We start from the raw sequence: 23447 nt of genomic DNA, 5'->3' as shown, positions 1-23447 counted from the left end.
CACTCTTCAGTCCAAGTAAAGAATTTTTTATCTTTTTTCAGACATTGAAAAAAGCTGTGTGACTTAGACGCCAAGCATGGAAGGAATCTCGATAGAGCTGCTAATCTGCCTGTTAAACGTTGCACTTCTTTTATGGTTGTCGGACTTTGCATGTTAAGTATTGCTTGACACTTTTCTGGGTTTGCTTCAATACCTCGGCTTGTTAGGATAAAGCCGAGGAATTTGCCTCCTTGGACGCCGAAAGCACACTTCTCGGGGTTCAGCCTCATGTTATATTTTCTGACTTGTGCAAATATCTCCTCGAGGTCTTGTATGTGAGGGTAGCCGATCTTTGTTTTGACGACCATGTCATCTACATATACCTCGATGTTTCGGCCGATTTGTTCCTCAAAGACCTTGTTCATGAGTCGCTGGTAAGTTGCACCTGCATTCTTTAATCCAAAAGGCATAACATTATAACAATAGTTACCATATTCAGTTATAAAGGCTGTTTTTTCTTGGTCTGATGGGTGCATAAGGATCTGGTTGTAACCAGAGTATGCATCCATGAAACTCAAGGTACCATAGCCACAGGAATTGTCAACCAGGGTGTCAATATTTGGCAAAGGATAAGCATCTTTGGGGCAGGCCTTATTTAAATCAGTAAAGTCGACGCACATGCGCCATTTACCGTTTTGCTTTTTTACCATGACGATGTTGGCCAACCATGTTGTGAAGCAGAGTTCTCTGATAAACTCGGCGTCAATGAGCTTCTTGACCTCGGCTACGGACGCTGATCGTTTCTCGGTCCCGAGGTTCCTTTTCTTTTGGGAGATCGGCCGAGCTGTTGGATTGATTTGTAATTTATGTGTGATCACTGCTGGGTCTATCCCCAGCATATCTCCTGAAGTCCAAGCAAATAGGTCAGCGTTCTGGCGTAAGCAGTTGATCAGGTTTTGCTTTTCCTCTCTGGTGATAGATGTTCCGATGAATGTGAATTTGGTAGGATCCTCCTTGAGGATGACCTTTTCCAGATCTTCGTTTGGCGTAGGGTGATCTTCGAAGTCGGCCCTAGGGTCGAGCTCGTTTAGCAATGGTCTTCCAGATTGTATGGAATTAACACGTGCCTGAGTGCTTCTTTTAATCGGCTTGAGGCTGGTATTGTAGCATTGTCGTGCTTCATGTAGGTCACCATGTATGGTGGCAACTATATTATCCTGCACAGGAAACTTGATACAAAGATGAAAAGTGGAAACAATAGCAGCAAATCTATTTAAAAGGGTCTTCCTAATATGAGATTATAAGGGCTAAAGCAATCGACCATGAGATATTGTATATCCTGTGTCTTAGTTAGGGGTTGCTCACCGAGTGTGGTTTGTAACCACACAGATCCGAGCGCAGGGACTCGTTCTCCTGAAAATCCGACTAGATCTCCCGAGTAAGCTTGCATGATATGGGTGCTGAGCTTCATTTTCTGGAATGTGGCGAAGAATAGTACATCGGCGCTGCTCCTAGGATCAAGCAGCACCTTCCGGACAATAAGGTCCCCCAACTGAATTGAGATTACCACGGGATCGTCATAGTTCATGTGGTTGGATTTAAAATCAGAGCAGCCAAAAGTTCATCTCAGGAACGTCTGGGGTTGGTTGAGAATAGCCAGAAGAGTGTTCAACCGCCAACATAGCCCGGTATGTGCGTTTTCTTGCCGAGTTTGTTTCTCCTCCACCGGCATATCCTCCTGAAATACAGTTAATCACTCCTCTGGGCTGAGCCGGAGCTTTGTCCTTTTCTTTGGATGATGAAGTTGCTGCAAGTTGGTCGGAGCTTGGAATTTGACGTTTCTGCATGTGTCCTGCAATGAATTTATCAAGGTGTCCTTGCCGCGCTAAGCACTCTAATAGATCCTTGGCAATCACGCATTCATCTGTGGTATGACCATGCTTTTGGTGAAAGGTGCAGTACTTCGATTTATCTACGTTCTTTGGCTCCGGGTAGCTGCCGGCCTTACGGGGTGGCTTGATGAGCTTGGAGTTTAATATTTCTTTGATAATGTCGTCCCTTTTTGTATTGAACTGAGTGTAAGACTCGTAACGTGGCACAGGCTTGAAATTTTTCTTGTTCTCCCGAGGTTTGTCATCGTCTTTCATGAATGCGGACTTTTCTGCTCGTCGGGCTTGTCGAAGCTCTTCGATGTCTATTTGCCCCTTGGCATTCTCCCTAAACTCGGCCAGAGTCTTTGGCTTGGCTACTGCAATAGTTTCCTGGAATTTACCAAGTCGGAGGCCGCTTTTAATTGCATGCAAGTGGACCTCTGGATGTAGATCAGGAATTTGCATGGCGATTTTCGTGAAACGGGTAATATAATCCTTCAGACTCTCTTGCGGACCCTGTTTGATTGTATTCAGATAGTCGGAATCGTGCAGGTAAATTGCTGACGCTGCAAAATGTTCTTCAAACTGTTTTGCTAGCTCCTGAAAGCGGGAAATGGAATCTGCAGGCAAAGAGCAAAACCAGTCAAGCGCGGGTCCATCTAAAAAGGAAGGAAAACAACGACATAAAATGGGGTCGGATGCCCCATTAACAATCATAATAGATCGAAATTTTTTAATGTGCTGCTTAGGATCCCCTAGCCCGTCGTAGGGAGTTAGTGTTGTCGGCAGCGTGAATTGTCTGGGCAATTGAAAATTCATGATGTCAGCCGTAAAAGGTCCTGCCGAGTTGTCGGGCTGGTCATCGTCGTCCTCGGGTATCGCCTCCTCGTTCCGATGGTCAGCGTCATCGTCTTGAGGTGTCTCCGAGACATGAGTCGGTTCGGACCGTTGGTCATCATTTTCCTACCGCTCACGGCGATCATTGTTATGTTCCAGTCGGGCGTTAGCCAATTGTTGAATCTGTTGTTGCATTCTTTGGTTTTCTTCTGTCATGCACTGGTTTGCTTCAGCCATACGTTGATTCGCCTGCTGGAGCTCAGTTACCATCCGGAGAAGCTCGGACGGGGTGGGGGGAGGGGCATCGGCCATCGTCAAATGTCAGGGTCTCAAGGGCTCGCGGAAGGAAATTTCACACGAGGCCCTCCTTCTAGCGCCAATCTGTTCTTGCCTGAGCGAACGGAGGTATAACTCGGTTCTTGACGAAGGTCGGTGATCCTTCCCTGGAAAGTGCGGTATACGTCGGTTGATTGGAGCGGGGGGTTGGGTACCTGCAAAGGCACTCCGATGCTTAAGTTAGTAGAGTAATATAGGTGTGTGAATGCTTTCTTTCATAAAAAGATGATCTTACCTTTGGTTGTTTCCTCGTCCCTTTATACCCGTGTGGACGAGGTTGTAATGTCTGAGGAGAGGATTGATTGCATATCCGACGTTATCAATTAGAGATTAATGCTGTCCTTCAAAAAGGTCGGTTATTACTGAGGATTATACGTTTCCGAGCTTATAACTCGTAACCGATGTTTACTGGTCATATCAAATAATATTTTAAAAAATATATTAAGAAGAAGAGTTTAATTTTTATTGACTGATAGCGTACTTTATTTTACAAAGTTATTTACTCATGTATATTGGTTCAAATGATTATTTATGTGTTAATTGTTGAAGTTATTATTTTTGTTGACATAATGATATATAGTTAGATACAAGTATAAACTTTTTTTTATATTGTGAATGTATCAAAATTAAATTTTTTAAAAATGATTACTTATCTAAAAATAGATATGATCCGTTAGAAAAAATACGGTTATATTCTTCTATAAATCAGTTATTTTGATAATAAATATGTTTATTATTCTTATTAGCAGAAGATCAATAAGAATGAGAAACAGAATCTCACCAAAAGAGTAAATTGTTACAAGTAATCTTGGCATTACACTTATGACTCACTCTATAAAATAGAAAATCTTGAGTATGAAAAAAGTACGCTATTCACTATAAATAACACTATACTTATCTCTTACTCTTACTTACCGAGCGTCGAAGTGTATTTGCAGGTGCATGCCGTCACTGTTTCTCTTGAAGTCGACGTATATCTCTTCTACTTCAGGCAAAGGAGAGCTCAATCCCTAAATAGCACGAGTTATACCTACCACCAAACTTACTACTAGGAACATTTAGCACCCACTGTGGGGCCGAAGTTTAATTTAAAATTATCTCTTTTGCTTGCTTTTACATTCTTTTGTAGGTTATGGTAATGGCAGAAAAACAAAACAATTCACCCCTCCTCCTCCTACTGAGGCCGAACTGTTGGTTATCAACGAGTCATTGTGAGCAGAAGTTCAGCGCATGGTCGAATTACTAAACCAAAAACAGAATGGCCGAAGTAATGAGGAGGAACAAAAGAATCCTGGTAATGGCAACGATGATGATGATCATACCTCGAAAATCAAGACCGCGGTGATAGTCACTTTGAAGTCGTCCGCAAAAAGAACCAATCCTTTTTCAAATGAAATTATGAGTCTTCAAATGCCGAAGAACTTCACTCTGCCAACAAAACTGAAACCTTATAAAAGAATCGGCAATCTTAATATCCATGTCACAAAATTCTACTCAATGACGTTCATGAACAATGCATCAGATCCAATACTTTGGTGTATATTTTCCACTTTTTTAGACGATGCTACCTTGATCTGGTTTTCTGACTTACTTGTAGGTTCTATATCTAGCTTTGATGAGTTTGTAGACTTATTCCTCAATAATTTTGCAACTTCGAAGATCTATATACATGACTCGGACTATCTCAGCACCATAAAGTAAGGACAACATGAAAGTCTTAAGGACTACATGATGTAGTTTGCCAAGTGGCCATGGAGATACCAAATCACAACCTAGTCGTCCAATTGCATGCACTAAAGAGTGGACTACGCCCCTGGAAAGTTTCAGGAAATCATAGCAATGACAATGCCAAAAATACTAACTGAATTCTGCAAAAAAACAGCAAGTCAAATAGAGATAGAAGAGCTTTGACAAATCCAGAGAGCAGAGAAATCAAACGCTAGCCGAGAAGAAGATAAACGAAACAAACATCAAAACAACAAGGATGAAAAGAAGCCATTCAAATTAACTTTAAGTTCAACATGTACACACCCTTCAAACAAAAAGAGAAGACATCATCAAAGATATCCTGCACTCCAAATTGATCAAACCCCTAAACAAAGCTAGAACCTACCAAGACCAACGATACGTGGACAAGCCCTATTAGACAAATATATTGACAGTCGAGGACAAAGGCAAAATACATCAGAACTCGACCAACCCTCAAATGAAAATAACAATCACAAAGATAAAGGAAAAAGGTAACCGAAAATCCTAATCAACCTCATTATATTATTAATTGGATTTCTCGTGATTTTGTAGGTGGAGGCAACAATAATTTTGCCAGGAAGAGGTCATATGGGCCATAATGTTAGTAATTGGATTTGAGCCGATCTCAACCACCAAACTAGCAATTCCAGAAATAACATTCAAACTTTCAAACCTCAAAGCAGTGGATAAAATTTTGGATGACCCTATAGTTGTCTCACTCCAAGTAAGAAATCTATCTATTGGTGAAAAAATTTCTTTTAGGCCCAGGAAGCAACGTGGACATGTTATTCTACTCCACATACCAAAAAATGAAGTTAAGTGATAAAGCTATACAACCATCAATAGGAGAATTGGTAACTTTTTCAAGTGAGCGCATTCCAATACATAGTCATATATGGTTGCAAACAATACTAGATGAATACCCAAATTGTAAAACCTTAGATATACAATATTTAGTTGTTGACTGTCAAAGCTCTTATAATATTATTCTAGGGAAACCTTCTTTAAATACAGTTGGTGCTATTATTTCTATTGTACACTTGTGTTGAAGTTTTGTATACAGGATGACACAATTGTCACAGTCCATACAAACAATTTATAACTCGGAAAGCTTGCAAGCTTGATGATGCTATAACGCGAGCCTCAAGACAAATCCAAAAGCAACCAAACAAGTAGTCCATACAAACAATCTATAACTCGGAGAACTTGCAAGCTCGACCTTAAATCGATATACAAAGTCGACTTATACCAACAGATACTTCGACCAAATTGATATTAACAGAAGACAAAAATAAGTTTGCTAACATAGGTGATGCACTAAATGAATCAGGAAAAGAATAGCTATAGATTGGAAGTACAACAAAACACTAAGACTATCGGACGAGATGCATACGAAGGCAATATTCTAACAAGTACATGGAACATCTTTTCCCTGAAAGATGTATTATAGCTAAGGCCATAAGTTGGGACACAGTCGTGTACTCTTTTTTCTACTACCCGAATTTATCCCATATTAGGTTTTAATGAGAGAGGATTTAACGAGACATACCTTCCGCACCTTCAAACCCAAAGGTCTTCCATTCAATAATATTTTTCACTTTTATATATTTCTTGTTATTATTATATTTCCTTTTCATCTCACTTCACTGTTAGAAACTCAAATCAACTTATAAGTCAAACATTTATAAGTCAAAGCAAAACTCATGCTGATCAGCAACATATACCCTATCCACGCAACCAAATTTCAAACTGGCCTATTACGTTGGTTGCCTGATAATTGCTATAAAATCACCTACTCTCGCAAATTAGTCAAACAACTTAACATCAATCAACAATACCTATTTGAACTATAATAAATTATCCTCATCGATTACTACTAATATACCTATTTAATCTTGCGATTTCAGGAACAACACACATCAATTACCTTAACTTTTATAATATATATACTTATCTATAGATATTAGCAGAAACAAATCACTATTTACTTCTCTACACTTTTCTTATCATCATTATTTCTATACATTTTCTAATTAGGCAAAACTCATTCATGCCTATAAGTCAAAACAACAACTCTTTGTTTCGCAACATATTTCAGAATAACAAAATAATCATCATGCAAACAATTACAACATGAAAATACTTCAATTATGATAATCCAAAATCTTTAGATATTAAAAAATATTTCCAAAATAACAAACATGCCATATTCGACTGAGTTAAACTCAGGTCATAAGTCTACCAAAATACTACAATCAAAATTTATCTAATAGCATCTATTTAAACAAAAGCAAAAGATATATTCTTTCATATAAAACAAACATCATGGGGCTACCACATTTTCATCCCCACCCTCTTGATCCTGATTATCATCAACCGTTGACCATTAATGACTACCTTGCATAGGTCCATGGCTGGCAAAGTCTACAGTCGGCGCAATAAACCTCACCTGTTCCACAACTCTATCAAACTTAGAGGTAAACGTTTTCCTTGCTAGCCTTCAAACCCTTCTTCTCTATAGTCAACTCCATCACCCTTGTCTGCAAATCGACTTTATCTTCATCTAGCTTTTACTCCTTTTTCTCTAATAGTAACACATTTTTCCTTAAACCTTACATTTCCTCATCTTTCAACCTTATATACTCCAAAGCGATCCAAAGTTTCTTTTCTTTTTCTAAATGCTTTGCATAAGTTGCTCCATACTTTTCTTGTCAAAAGCATCTCTTACATGCCCCAATTTTTGAGTTTGACCAATAGACAACAACCAAGCTCCCATAACTTATAAAGAAAAATAAACTGTCTTTATAGGCTCATTACAACATAATAAACAACTTAATACATTATAAACAATACTCACCTGCAAGTATTGAGCTATACCAACATCACGCACATCATGAACTAGTTTCAAATCAGTAGAGCATTGCCCATACTCATCAACCATCAACATAAAAGAAAAGTGCTTACTCCATATAGATGAAGGATTATTATTTTCCTTATACCCATGAAGTTCCTTTTGATTTTTGGTAAATTTTTTCATCTTTCCCAAAAATCGACCTCTTTTTTCAGAATTTAAGAGTTGGTAAGATCACAAATTTGTCTTTTTAAGCATCAATCTCCGTTCTTTTCCTTTTCAAGATAATATTTTTCTTCCAAACTATAGGGTGATCAACTTTAATCCCTCTCCCTACTTTTACATTGCTGGGAGATCCTTCTCTCTCCACGTTCTTTGACCTAAAGAATGCGCAAAGACTGCTGGCAATGACCTTCGACGCTTTCTCCCTTGCACAACACAATGTAACATTTAATCAATTTCAAATACTCAAAGCATTCCAAGCAACATCATTTTCCACACTAGTTACCTATATAGTCGGTCACAACATCCCTATCCGTATCCCGCTCTAGCAATTCGGTAACATATAACAACCTAGAAGACGACACATTATTCACAAGAATTATGCAATCACCTTATCTTTATACACCATCTTTTCCAAACCTAAGATTCGAGCACTAATATAAGGGTAATTTTTCCAACAGATACTCATCTATAGAGAATGAAAATTTTTCCTCCAGCGACCTTACTTTTACATACATAACTTTAAACCTCTTGAATGATGACTTGTACAAACTAAAAATTACCTTATTATGAGTACTAGCAAAATTTATCCATAGCCTTTTTTCACACTCTTAGCATGGAAAAGAGCAAAAAAATACCTCGAAAGAGGACTCCACTTCCAAATGTTCCATTAGAATTTTAAATTCCCTCATGAATGGCCATGCGTTCAAGTACAACTGTAATGGCGCAAATTTCAATTGAGTAAGAACACCATATTCAAAAGGCGCGAAAAGAAACTTCACCTCCAATTCCACAAACATACAACATACAAGTATACATATAGAAAAATTCATATCCCTCATTCCCTACTCTACCATACACCTTACATGGCAAACATTCAACTTTCATATTCTCACCTCTCCTAACCCACTCAAAGCTACCCAACTGATGAACCCCTCTCTTTGTCACTAAACCAAGACGCATAACCCCTCACAGATGCACCTACCCATGAATATGGATCACACTCATCAAGAACAAACTCCTCATCTACTATTTCATCATCTTTACCTTTATTTTTTTTTTGTCATTTTTTCAACAACAGACTCAACACGAATAACACATAAATGAAGACAAATATACAAGGTGTAAAAAATAGAGAGTGGGAGATTAACCTCTTTTACTCATCATCAAATTTTCCTTTGAAAAATGTACACACTTCAACTTGATTTCTGTAATTTTTCCATCCGCTACCCCATAAATCAACCAACACTAGTTACTATATTCTACGGTCAAGATCGTGACCCTCCCAATACCAAGAAATACCTTAGCCGTTGATTCCATTTTTTAAACTCCACTACTAATGACTGGCCATGATGGCCTTGGTAACCACAACAGATAACTATAGGTAGTAAATTAGTTTCTTTTCATTTCTTATCAATTTTAAATATAATTTATTTTCTACAATTATCTCTTACTTCCAGAAAATTCTATCATTATATTTCTATTGAGACAAGTTAACTTTGGGGATGTATCCCTCTATTAAAAAATCAATTTATAGGTTAGAATATCTCACAAAGCTCAACCTACTCCATATACTCTCCTAGGTCAAGCTTGGGGGCTATGAATCGTTAGGGAGAACACGATTATACCCTCCATAGACTAACCTACTTACTATTTTAATAAGTTATTTGTTGATAATGACTCTAACTTCCTATACTTTTTCGAGTAAATGGTCAAATTCATCCTTGAAAGATCACTTGTTCTCCAAATTAGTCCCAACAAATCTTTAAATCAAATTTGTCCTTTAAAGATTTTAAATTAATCGCGTTAGTCTTTCTATCATTTTTTTTGTTGACGATGCCAAAATTTGTTAATGTGACACGTTAAGTGATACTATAACATACACATAGGAGTCTTAATTGACTATTTGCATGATAAGTTTATGAAATTAGATCAAATCAAAACCTAATTGAGGGGAGAACTTGCATTGTAAGAAAAATGCTAAATACTGTCGGATTCACCGGATTCACTGTTGGATTTAGCATCAGACACTAACGGCAAATTTACTAGCGGATTCGGCTATAAATTCGTTGGATAAAAAAGTTACCATCGGAATTGATTTTCCGACGAAAAATTTGCCGGTAATAATTAGAGGAAAAACAAGAAAATTGGCGACAAGATTACCATCGGATTTATCTGCCGATAATCCCTAATTAGTACAATACTGCATTTTGGTCACTTTCAAAGCGTTACCGTCGGATTTTACCGCCTGTAAATCTGACGATAATTTTACCCTAAATTCGAACCGCAAACCTTCTTCTCTTATTTTTTTTAAATCCCTCTCGCTGTCGTTGCTCCTTTAATCACCGCCGACCTGTGTCTCTCCTCCCTCGTCTAGGTAGGTTGCCATCATCCCTCTTCCTATTCCATCCTCGTTTTTACTTCATTTTAAAAAAATAAAAAAAACCTAACCACTATTTGAACCCTATCCTTATCTTGCTCCTTTTTTAGTGACCGTGGTCTATGGTTCAGACGTTCTCACTGCTTTGGATTCTCACTGCTAGTTGTACTAAGTTCCTGCCACATCGCCGTCATCTGCTTCATCTTCTCATGATTCGCTGTCTTCTTGGTTCTACTTTCCCAATGTGGATCAGTTTACTGATTTTACTTTTGACTGAGTTTTTTCAGTTTTTATTTCATAAATTTTTTATATTGAATTTTTTCAATTTTAATTTTTTATGTAGGTTTAGATTATTTGTTTACTTTGACGTAATTAGTTACTATTGAGTTGCATCTAACTCTCTTGTTATGATTTTTAGTTTGTTCTTGATTCTTGGTTAAGATTTTTTGTTATGTTTACGTTTTATAAGTTTGAGTTCAGAGAACAGTACAAGAAAGAGCACCTAAATAACAAATTTGTTGTAGTTGTGAGTGTTTATTTATGTGAAATATTGTTCAATATTTGTTTTAAAAAATTTTGAATTAGTTTTTAAATTATTTTAACATGTTTAAAATTTAACTTATTTTGTCATTGTAGCTTCAAAATAATTAGGTTAGCAAAGCTAGTAGTGACAGGTAAAAATAAATTACTTATTTTTTACTTGTTTTATGATTGATGATCGGTTTTGCTATTATTTTCATAATTGTTCTCTTATTGGTTTATTAAAACTTAAAATTCAATCACACATTAGTTATCTCTACTTTTACTTTCTCTCTAATTTTGTGCTAATTCTTTGTTTATTTTTTCGATTGATTATGCCGATAAAGCTAATGTTCAATTATTCATGTCTTATTTTCAGAAAAAATTGAAGTCACATACAAAATAAAATTTCAGAAAGTACGATGATACCAAATATTGACAGGGTGAATATTTTCTATAAGTTTTATAGTCTATTTTTAGTTTTTTTTTTTTCTAAAAAGTGAACAAATTTATATGTTGATTTGGCTGGTAGTGAAAAGAATTTTAATTTGAATTAAGCTTACTAAGTCAACTGCATAGGCCATTAAGAGTAATAAGATATGATATATAGATTATCTTTTATTGAATATAAAAAGTTTTTAATTGGCTTCAATTTTTTCATAAGTGTGCAAACAATACTTTAAGATAAATTTCTAGTCATAATGTGCATATATTTCTTTCTGTTTGCAGAATATACGAGTTACGGTCCTATAGTGTAGTTGGTTATTATATATTTTTTTTGTACTTTAATTTTATCTTTTTTATTTGTTTGATTGATTAATATTAATTATATATGCTTTTGTTCTCTGATCTTTTGCTGTAGGAGTAGGATGATGATGAGTGAATTATAAAAAAATAAAATTTAAGTTTACGGAGAATTTAACGTCGGATAAATTCGCCGGTAGTTATTAATTTAGTTATTAGTAAATAACATATTATCATCGGATTTACTGGGGGTGAATCCGACGGTAAAAATTTTTGGCGGAAAATTTTCGACGGTAATTAATAGCGGATAAGAAAATTCGTCAGTAAACAATTACCGACAATGTTCATGTTGTCGGATTTATTCTGACGATAAATAGATTACCGACGAATTTTTTCGGTAAATCTGTCGGTAAACCCGACGGTATCTGGTAATTTTTTTGTAGTGTTGAAGCATTGGAATCTCTCAATTTGGGGTTGATTTGATCTAATTTTATAAATTTATTATATATGTTAGCTGCCAATTAGGATTACTAGGTGTGCGTTATAGTATCATATCAATAAAATTTGACACCGTTAGAATAAAAGTGACGGAAAGACTAAAATAACTAACTTAAAATTTTTAAAAGACGAATTTAATTAAAAAAAATTTTAAAAATTAATTTAAAAAATAAATAATTTTTTAAAGATTAATTTAACCATCACTTATTTTTTCTCCAAAAACTATTGACCGAGAAGTTGTTCAGTACGATCTGTGAGTGTAATTTACAATTGTTGACGATAATAATGGGGTGTCAAGATAAAGGCAAAAGGTGAGAAAAGTTATTAAATTCTTTTTTTTTTTTAAATATTAGAAACTAAAAAACACTCGACTCTTTCTAACATTGCAGAATAAATTGGTAAATCTTAAATAATTTTTTTGAAGTCGAAATTCAAAATCTCGTGTTTTTTTAATTTTTTAATTAATTTTTTCACTTTTTATTTGATCTTTTTATCGATTTTTTTTTATTTTAGTTTCTGTATTTTATTTTTGTGTCAGACATTTTGTATATTTTTTTGTTTTTAATTTTATTTTTGGAATTGCAATTGAAATACTGACACATACATTTATAAAAGGAGTCAATTTTTTGGTTCATTAATTAAAATTATGAAACAAAATTCAAAAAATATTAATTTATTTATTATTAACAATAAAATAAAAAATTAAGTGAAAAAAAAAGCACGCCCCGCCCAATAGAACATTTTTAATAACAAATTATCACGCCCAATAGAACATTTTTAATAACAAATTATAGTTCTATTATAAAAAGAAAAATCTTGAACTTGATTGTAGTTACTCAGTAGTAAGATTGTGATTTTGAATACTAAAAAATTAGTGCCTTTTAATTAACATGTTAAATTTATCTACAACATAGTTTATTTTTGGTGATGAAAGAACAAAGGATACTGAAAATATTCTCATATTTCGAATTACAAAAATGATTTTATTGTTGACAAGTAAAGATGACAATGGATAATGGATAAATATAATTCGTCTCTGTCACCTATAATCTGTTTCTGTCTCTGTTTCACTTTCGCGACAGGTAACGGAAACTCTGTATCCGCTGGAAATCGGGGTCTCCAGAGATATCCGTAGTTTTTTAAAAAATTGAAAAAAAAATTATAAACATAAACAATCCTCAATTAACATTACAATAATCTCCATCACCAACAACATTAACTCAAAAATTCACAATTCATACCCAAACTAAATCAATTCAAACCATAAAACATCCAAACCATAAAAACTTTCAGATGCATTCATCCCGTTTTAAATCTACTTCTGCTAAACACAACCACATACCAAATTTATCAACCAGATGCATCAAACACAAGCAGCCATCACTAACCCAAAAAAATTAAACCAAATCTAAAATAGTAAAACTGTTTACTAAATAGCACTCTATCTTGTACAGTTATACAAACTGCATCAACCATCAAAAATCACAAAATTTTTCTGCAAACCCACTTTAAACCTTCATAAAAAATAGAAGCAAGTTAAAAAAATTAGAACTATATTTGTTGAGAAAATAAATCAATCTGAAAAGAAGAAAAATAAAATAAAAAAAATTATGTTTTGAAGGGAAAAATAGAAATACCTTTACCAAAGACAGAGGCGGCGACGCAATGGAAATCAGACTGCCTTGCTAAAGACGAAGACAGCGACGACAAAGAACACTACTTCCGAAGACGACGACGTGAGGCCGAAGATGAAGATGCTTGAAGCTCCTCGCAACGCTGGCGATGACGATTCTCCTCAGGGTGCGTCAGTGTCAGGCACGCGATGTCAACTCTACCTTCTGAAGTGACGTTGAGAGTGAGAGGTGGAAGCCGTGAGAGGAAATGAGGGTGGCGGTCTGGCAGATGGTGGTGAGATTAGAGGAGGGTGGCGGAGAGAAGAAGAGGGAGAAGAAAAGGCAGAGAGTCTGAGAGGAGTGTTGGCAGAGAAACTGAATAAAGGTTAGGAGAGTTAGGGTTTGTCAACAACATATATATATTAAGGGTATTTTTGACATTTATATATACGGGTTCCCACGGGGCAGGAACCTTGCTCCCTGCTCCCACCCCGTTTATTTTGCGGGTCCCCGTCCCCACCCTCCACGGGTTAAAAAAACTCCCCAAATCTATCTTCCGACGGGTAAATCCCTGCGGATACCCGTTCCGTCAAGAGAAATTGCCATGCCTATTGACAAGACATGATGGTGTCGACTATATTCATCATGGATTAAGTACATCTGATATAAATACTATAAGATAGTCGCTAAATAATTTTCTATTAGAATTTGTCTTCTACACATAGATTTGATTAATCTTTTTTATTTACCAATTCAAAATCATATTTTATCAATAAAAAAGTATAGGAAATAACGCTTTTTAAAAACAAACGCAAACAATAAGTTGACAAAGGAAAGTTAATTTTAATTTTAAAAATCAAAATTTAAATTAATTAGGTTTAATCATAATTTTGAATAATTTTTTTGCAGCAACCGCTCTCTTGTAATCCTGTGCTACTGACGCCACTGCTGTATCACGACCCCGGTGTCTCCCACAGTTCTTGTTTCATTATTTGTTTTTTTATCAACTAAGTCAGATGTTCATTTTATTATGTATGCAGACGATTTTTTTCATTCTAAAGTAAATGTTTATTTGGATATACCATTGGTATTTTACTTGATTTGTTTGATTTTGTATACACATGATCTGCAAGATGTTCATTTTTACTATTTATATAGATGGTTCTTTTCACTAAGATGTGAATGTTTATTTGGATCATATCATTTGGGTGAACGAAGCAAAGCAACATGCGATGGAAGTGGTGAAGACACGATGCAGCAGCATGGAAGCAAGGGCAGAAGTGCAACGTTGGAGCAGCGGCAGAACAAGCTAAGGCTTCTGGCTCGGCGACAATGTGACGTCACTAGGGGAGAAGAAGGCGCACAGCATCAGCATCACTTGCAGGGAGAACAGAGGCGGCACGACGCATAGGAGAAGAAGGTGCAGCGGTGACGTCGAGAGCAGGGGATGCGACGCAGGGAAGAAGAATAATGTGCAGTGGCAACATCCATTGTAGGGAGCATAGAGGTGACGCAACGCATATGGGAGAAACAGGTGCAACAGAGGAGGTAAGGTCCGTTGGTGATGGCGCGACAGGAAAGGGAAGTAAAGCGACTGCAATAAAAAGAGAAAAAGGTGAAAGGTAAGAGGTTAGAGTTGTGATAGATAAATGAAATGGAATATTTTTTATTTTAATAAGTTTCGAGTTCACTCCATTATTCACACTTTTCATATCCCATTGTATATCAATAAAATTCTTACCAATATCTTGTAAAAAATTATATTATTATATGATATCTCATGTGTGTGATGTGTCTTATTTTATTGGTTTAATAAAATATTTAATTAAAATAATAAATAAAAGAAGTTACATAATTATTTTGAAATGTAACCAATTTGATAAAAGTTAATTTTTATGAAAAAAAATTAGAATTAAGTCCTTTCTTCCTATTTATAAAATTTTTCTTCTTTACTTACCATCAATAACTTAATTGAAGAAAGAATTAAGAAGGTAACCTCTTCATAATATTATTATCATCATGGATATATCAAGATTAGTAATTCTTCTCATTTTATTTGTAATATTCATAAATTTCAAGATCTTTTATATAAATGATAGTTTTATAATTTATATTAGAAATTATATTAAGTCCTAACATATCTACCTATAAGTATTACCATAGAAAACTCTTCAACTTTAGGATCACAAACCTCGCACTCAATGTATCTTCATTGAGAACAAAAACTCAACATTCTAGAACCTCATGCAAGATGCACCTTGAACCATATATGCATTAGGGTGTTACCAAATAGTTACAATTATGTATTCAATCAACTTTTTCAGATTTTACGTATTGCTAAAAGTAATAGTATTTTTATATATTTAAATAAAAACCTCATTTATGAGGTGATAAAGTAACGCACTGTTCGGTGAAGACTCAAGCTTAACATGCATGCGACGTCGCTATACTTCACAAGATATTCATAAGATATGCGGCACTTTTATTAGTTACAAGCCACTCTCCCTTTTTCTTCCCTACTCATTTTTTGGCTTATCAAAACGTAACATGGTAAGTTGGAAAACCACATGACCAATATCCAATTTCATCACTTTGCCTAGCTTTTATTTTTATTTTTTTCTTGTTTTCTAATTTTTAAAGGGAATTAACTATAACTTAAGGGGAAGCTAGAGTAGTTAATTTCCTAGTTTTTTATTTCTTGGACGTCTACTAGAAAGGTGATGCGAATCTAACTCCAACAAGACTCAACGATATGGACAAATTCATATTAGGGAGAGCCATCACTCATGCTTAATATTTTTCGCAACCAACTATGTATATAAAAAATCAATAACTAAATTAATTATTCATTTAAAATATATATTAAAATATAAAATACACATTAAAATTATATAATAATATATATATAATATATACAAATACGTATAATATTTTTGTTTGGTACCATATGTTTTAAGGACGTATTTGGGAGATATTGGCTCTTTTATTTTTTATTTATTTTATTTTTTTGAAAACTAATTTAAGAAGGTTTGGCGGAACTTTAATGCCGTTAAGGTTACGGTATACGTACTAATAAGATTTTTCAAGTAATAAACAAAATTCAAAACCTTATACTTAAGAAAAATAAATTTCGAACATTTAGCCGATTTGAATTTATAAGTAAATAGGCTCGATACTTATTTGTTTGGAATACACAAGAGGAAAAAAAGTGTGCAGTAGAGGAAAACGATTAAGAATCACCCAAAAAATATATCCTTGGACCCACATTACATTCTTTTACTTGTCTTTCTTTTCATCTTTTAAGTTTTATCTTTTGCATATTATTGGTAATCCCCATAAGCTAGGGCAACTTAATTTAAACAAACAATAATCCTCATTAATGGTTAATTTTATATGCTGTGGGCAAAACCCATTGAAACTTCAACCATTGAAATTTGAAGTAAATGGCCTAACTCTTTGTCAAGATCATCATGTATGGCAAAGTATATTAGGTTGCCTTTTTTTAAAAAACAGGACAGAACATAGAACATGATATTGAAATAGAAATAATAAAATAGAGTCATTAAAAATTATCTTTTATGTATTGTGTTTGAATACGATGTACAAGATACTAATGTAATATCTAGTATTATGTTTAGATACACATGAACAAGACTAAAATATTATATGAAATAACTAAAATAGCCATATGATTCTAAATTTTTCGCATCAAGTACAAACTAATTTAATAGAGAATGAGAGTATGTATGAATACACAGGAGTTCGTAGGAGTACATAGACGTAGGAGTACATAAGCATAGAAGTACAAGAAATTACAAGAAGAATTGGTCTATAAACCAACAAGGTAAAAATGGTATTGAAGTAAAAATGATACGAAAAAGGAATTATCCAGCCAAGTAAAAAATTCTATCATAAGAAGAGAGAACATGTAAAGAACCCATAGATACAAAAAGAATAGGAGACACTACAAGAAAAAGCGTATTTTTCGACGCAAAAAATCGACGGCTATATCTCCCGTCGATATTTTTCGACGGCTTGCTGTCGATATTTTAATAAAAAAGATAATAAAAAAAATTAAATAATAAAATCGACAGCTTGGTCATCAATTAACACAGTCTTAACTATCGTCATATTGTTGACGAACCAGGGGTGAAAATACTTTTCTTTTAAAATCGACGGATACAACATCTATTTTGATATTTAAAATTTCGACAATGTTTCCGTCGATAAATTTGAACTGTGGATATAATATATAAAATAGACACTAAGAGCGTTCCTTTTTTTCAAATTAAAATCGACAAATATGCCGTCGATTTTTATTGTTAAAACACAACCCCATGTCCACTTTCCGCCTCCAAGTTCAGAAACACAATTTTACCCCAAATTCCCCATTTCTTTACCAACCCTCATTTTACCCCAAATTTACCAACCTTCATTCTCCGCTGCCAGCATCACGGTTGCACCATAGTCACTCCATTTGCTCGCGCCGCTGTTGCGCTCTGTTGCTGCCATCACTCCATTTGTTCGCGATGCCGTCGCTCCGCTACTGCTGTTGCTCCTTCTTTCTTTTGCCGCTGTCGCTCCTCTTATTTTGGTCCTTCTTCGGTCTCTCTCAATCGAGCTCACAAGAACGAGGTATCTTTTTCTGACTGTTACTAAACTCTTTTCAAAGCCAACTTCAGTTTCATTTGAAAATTTCCTATTTCAACTGTAAATTATGACCTAATCGTAATCTCCTATTTTCTAAATCTAGAAATCCTGGTCATGTTTATTCTGGTTCTATTTTATTTTAATAGCTAAGACTATGGTGTGATGTTAATGTCAGAGGTTTGGTCTTCTACGAAAATTGCGTGAGGAGGAAGGAGAAGAGGTCCTCCTTCTGAGAACAATTCAAGGCCTCGTCGAATTGCTCTCTTTGTTGAGCCTTTTCTTTTTGCGTGAGTCCCCCACTTTTTTGCTATTATTGCTTCTTCATTATGTAGATCGTATGAAATTGAAACCATTTTTAGTTTGTTCTGTTCTAGAATTACAAAACATTGGATTTTAGATTATTGCTATAGCTATTGAAATTTCTGTGTCAAGTGTTGACTTTGTGATTATTGGATAGCGTTTATCATCAATAAAAAGTTATAAGTATAATTGCAAGGACTATGGCTACCATGAATGAGCCAAGAATCCATTTATTCGTACTCATCCTTCTTGAGATGGCTGTCAAAATCTTCTTGCTTTCATCGATGTTATCATCCACTCCATGAAGCTGCATTGCATATTGCGTATATGGTTAGTTAGTATTTTGGTGAGTAGTTCATGCGTAATTTATAATCCACAAACTAATCGTCAATTGCACTGGGTCGTACCAAGTAATATCTCAGGTGAGTGAGGGTCGATTCTACGAGGATTGATGAACTAAGCAACAATGGTTAAATGATTTACTTAGTTAGGTAGAAAGAAAATTGTTTTGAGATGTTCAAAAGGTTTAAAAAGTGACTTCAAAATATCAGAAGGCAAGCACACAAGTAAATAAGTTGAAAATAAAATATTGGAGAAAACAGTTAAGGCTTTAGAGTTATCTATTTTCTGGATTGACTTTTCTTACTAACTATTTTAATCATGTAAGATTTAATTCATGGCAAACTATATGTGACTAGACCCTAATTCCTTAGACATTTCTAGTCTCCTCTAAAATTCATCAACTGCCAATTCCTTGGTTAATTAATTCCAATTGGAGGGTGATGATCAAATTCCAGTTTATATGCCACAAGAATCCTAATTATCCAAAAATAAGGGGATTATATGTCACGTAACCCGTTAAATACAAACAATTAGAAATTCAGGATAATATGTTTTCAAGTTATTGTTCAGGTAAAGAGCTTTTCCAAGTTATACAAGAACTCAATTAGAACATGGATCATGCTTCCGTTCCACCCAAATTCATAAAATAAAGAACAAAAATAATTATTGAAATATAAATCAAAACATGAATTAAAATAGAAAAATAATAGTATCAATTCATACAATAGATAGAGCTCCTAACCTTAATAATAGAGGTTTAATTGCTCATGACTCAGAGAAAATAAGGATTTAGGTAAATTGTCTGAGATGGAATGTAAATTGATATAGAATTCCCTAATGGAATCTCTTGGAATCCCTCTAAAGAAGAAAAGTTTCTCCTTTTTATAACTAATCCTAATTAATTTTAAAATCTAATATCTAAAATTAAGATAATATATTTTCCTATTTTCAAATTCAAAATTAAATAATCTACGCCTTGTAACGTGGGAACCACTTGGCTTCACTGGATCCGCCTAACTTGGCAGAGAGCTGTGCCTTACTTGAGTGCCAAAATGGGCCCAGAAATCGCCCCCAGCGTTTTCTGCGCGTGTCGCATGTCACGCGTACGCGTCGATGGTCTATTCTGCATGTCACGCGTACGCTTCTAGTACGCGTACGCATCGCTGTGCAACTTCGCTTTTCACGCGTACGCGTCAGGAACGCGCACGCATCGCCATGAAAAGCCCCAAATCACGCGCATGCGTCAGGTACGTGCATGCGTCGCTCCTTGCTGTCATCTCCTTTAATTTTTGTGCTGCAGAAACTCCATCAAATCCAACTGAATACTACCTAAAATAAACAGAATTGCACAAGACTCAAAGTAGCATCCATAGTGGCTAAAAGACAATTAATTCTTGATTAAACTTAACAATTTAAATGCAAATTCACTAAGAAAAGATAAGAAAGATGTTCACGCATTAGTAGTACCAAATCTTGAAATGAAATGAAGTTATCGTGTTGTGGGCATGAAGTAGTGACTGGCGTTGTTGATGCAAATCTTGGAGGTTGGAGGCACCAAGCTCCTCTGTTTCCAGCATGCTTCTCCTGCTCTCCTTTATTCTTTCAAATGACAGATTCAATCTCTCTGTAAACATCACCAGTCTTCTTCTATGATCATTTGATGATACCTGCATGCTATCATCATTACATCAACTAATTAACTATCAAAACAGAGCACGAAGAATGATACCAAATGCCAATGTATCAGCCTGTCCCAATTCCAACAACTCATCATTATTATTATTAGCAACTGATGTTATTCTTTTAAGCTCACTTTTCAAGTTGTTCAAATCGGTTTCGTATTCCTTTAACTTGACAAAAAGAGATGCCTTCATGCTTGCTTGCAAACTCCTGGCTTCAAGCTCCATTTTTCGAATTTAAATATATATTCTTTTCTGGAAAGCCAAACAATCTGTACGTTTTCCTATGGCAAATATCCAATATTAGTCTAACCTTTGATGCTGGAATAAAACTGCTTAAATTTAAAATTTATCATCATTCCAACTTTCTTAGATACTACATGTTGTTTCTGTTCTTATTCTTTATTTTGTTGATTTATTTTGTTGATTTATTTCCAAATAGAAAGTGGAATATAGCACTTGTGAACATAGTGAATAGCTGTGACATTAAATTATTTTGTTGATTTACCTGTGTGAAGGTTGATTGTTTTCCTGTGCAGTGGTAAGCTTGCTGACTTGCAATTTGGGAGCATCTATTTGCTAGCTGCTGGATTCTGTCTCTTTTTGGTTGATAGATTCTTCTAGGTAACTGAGTTTGTGTGGTAAAAAAATCTTTACAATTAAAATATTTGGATTGGCAAGTTGACTGGGTAATGGGCATTGTCTGGGTTTATATACCAATGTCTTAAATAGTTTAGGTGTAAATATGAATCTAGGATTTTGTGTGTCCTTAGCCCCTATTATACAATCTCTCGCTAGTTGTCCACCAAATACAAGTAGGAGCTTGCAAAAATGATCCTGGATCAGTTTTGGACTACCTCTCTGCTCATTTACATCGAAGAAACACTCAAATGGACTATATTGCAGGCTCGCCATGTCTTCATCCTTGTGTTGACTTTGGAGTTTTCTCCAGGGCACAGACACAGAAATACCATAGCAGGTGTGTTACTAAGGATAAATAAGGTCTTGTGAGAGTTACTAGTGTGTGGATACTGTTTTGGCTCTAAAATATTATTGTACAATGTGGTATTGCGTACTTGCTTGTCTTAGCAAAACATGGCTATTACACTGCTGGTTCTTGATTATAAGTTAATTAATTTTGTGAATTACCATCCTTATCCTTCCCAAACGTAGTAGTTATAAACCCTTGTTTAGATGATTGTGGATGTTATCCATCTGTAAAGTTCTTTATGCTTTTTGGGTATTAGAATTCCATCAGGATCACATTGGTGTCATGGTGTGTGGATGTTTTCCAACTGTAAAGTTTGGGAGGAAGGACGTCTAAGATGAAATATGAAGTTTATCCTTATATTTAATAACATCTTTTTACCAAATTTATTCTGGCTTCCTTTGTTCTTCAATTTTCATTTTTAGTTTTCTAATATTTAATATAACGTTTATTTTTATATATAGAAGTTTATTATCTAATATTTTGTATAAATTTTATTTTTATATTTAAAAGTTTATTTGTATTAATTGTCTATTATTTTTTAAATAAAAAAATCATTAAAATATATAGCTATCAAAATCGACAACAGTATTGTCGCTTTTTAAATTTAAAATAGACAATAAACAACAAAATACAGACAAAGAATATGTCGATATCTAAATAATTAAATCGACAGCTCTTTTGTCAATTTTATTGATTCAAATATCAACGGCAATATTGTCGATTTTATTAAGCATTTGTCGGTATCTAAATAATTAAATCGACGTCTCTTTTTTCGATTTTATTAAATCAAATATCGATAAAAATGTTGTCAATTTTATATAAAAATATCGACGGCAAAGTTGTCGATTTTACTAAGAAGGCAAAATTCTCAAACTCATTATAAACGGAAATACTTTCGATTTTATTAGATTATTATTGACAGCTTAGCAAGCCGTCGATTTTATTAGAATTTTGTAAAACCGACAAGTTTAATAGCAACCACTTAATATTATCGACAGCTTGGCCATCGATTTTAACCATATTTTTTGTAGTGAGAAGAGAGTACCTCTTTGAAAATGACGATGTAGAGAAGAAGTTCAAATTAAGAAAAATAAGAAGGGGATGATAGTGGAATAATAAAAAAATATCTATAGACAAAAAGGAAAAAAGATTTGATAAAAAAATCCATGTCCAATCTCCCAAATTCCCGTGTCTATGGTTGTCCTTCATAAAAGAGTGAATACAAAAATATAAAAAAATTGTACTAGAGACAATGTGATTAGTGTCAATGTCTCTCTGCCTTCAAACACTTTTTAAACATTTATTGTCTATGTCTCTGTGTCCTGTTTGTGAAAACAAACGCTACCTTAGGCTCTATTTTATAGACACATGACACTGATACAGAAATACAAAAATATAAAATTATATTTAATAAATAAAATATTGATAGATGTAATATATTTAGAGATATTAAATTAGTATATTTTATATTTTTTAACAAAAATGATACAAAAGTACTAATAAAAGACATAGCTTTCTTTGTTTTATTATTTTTATTAAATTTTTATAATTTCTTCTTAAATTTTTTGTATAAAATCAAAGAAAATAAATTATACTTTCATAATTTATTTTAATTTATCATCGAATAAAATACAAGAGTACTAAATTTTATATATGTGTTTCTTATGTCCAGTGACGGACCTAAAAATTCTAGTTATGGGACAAAAATATTAAAATAAATTTTGCTAAATATTGATATATTTATATTTTAAAACTAAAATCATATATATAAGAACCCAAAAAAATTGGATCTATATATAAAAATTGGAAAGTATATTAATTTAAAATAAAAAAAATTAATTGAAATAATTTTCTCTTTTTGTTTTAAAATAATTAAATATTGTATT

The 23447-nt window shown here is 34.1% G+C and overlaps 2 protein-coding genes across 2 annotated transcripts; both read right to left on the bottom strand.

The window, feature by feature from the left end:
- Nucleotides 1-1583: 1583 nt before the first annotated feature.
- Nucleotides 1584-7713, bottom strand: LOC107458284 (uncharacterized). The gene is made up of 3 exons (XM_016076490.1): nt 7630-7713; nt 3079-3178; nt 1584-2470 (listed from the first exon to the last, which is right to left on the bottom strand). Exons 1-3 carry the CDS (start codon nt 7711-7713, stop codon nt 1584-1586), a joined length of 1071 nt encoding a protein of 356 aa, XP_015931976.1.
- An 11002-nt stretch (nt 7714-18715) lies between these two features.
- On the bottom strand, nt 18716-21585 carry LOC127740720 (vesicle transport v-SNARE 13-like). Its single transcript, XM_052252336.1, has 4 exons — nt 21079-21585; nt 20628-20854; nt 20386-20558; nt 18716-18857 (listed from the first exon to the last, which is right to left on the bottom strand). Exons 2-4 carry the CDS (start codon nt 20796-20798, stop codon nt 18716-18718), a joined length of 486 nt encoding a protein of 161 aa, XP_052108296.1. The 5' UTR covers nt 20799-20854; nt 21079-21585.
- Between the last annotated feature and the right edge of the window lie 1862 nt (nt 21586-23447).

The sequence above is a fragment of the Arachis duranensis genome, chromosome 7 (genome assembly GCF_000817695.3).
Source record: "Arachis duranensis cultivar V14167 chromosome 7, aradu.V14167.gnm2.J7QH, whole genome shotgun sequence".
Lineage (NCBI taxonomy): Eukaryota > Viridiplantae > Streptophyta > Magnoliopsida > Fabales > Fabaceae > Arachis > Arachis duranensis.
The sequence above is the reverse complement of the archived record's forward strand: the minus strand, read 5'-3'. Positions and strand labels throughout refer to the sequence as shown.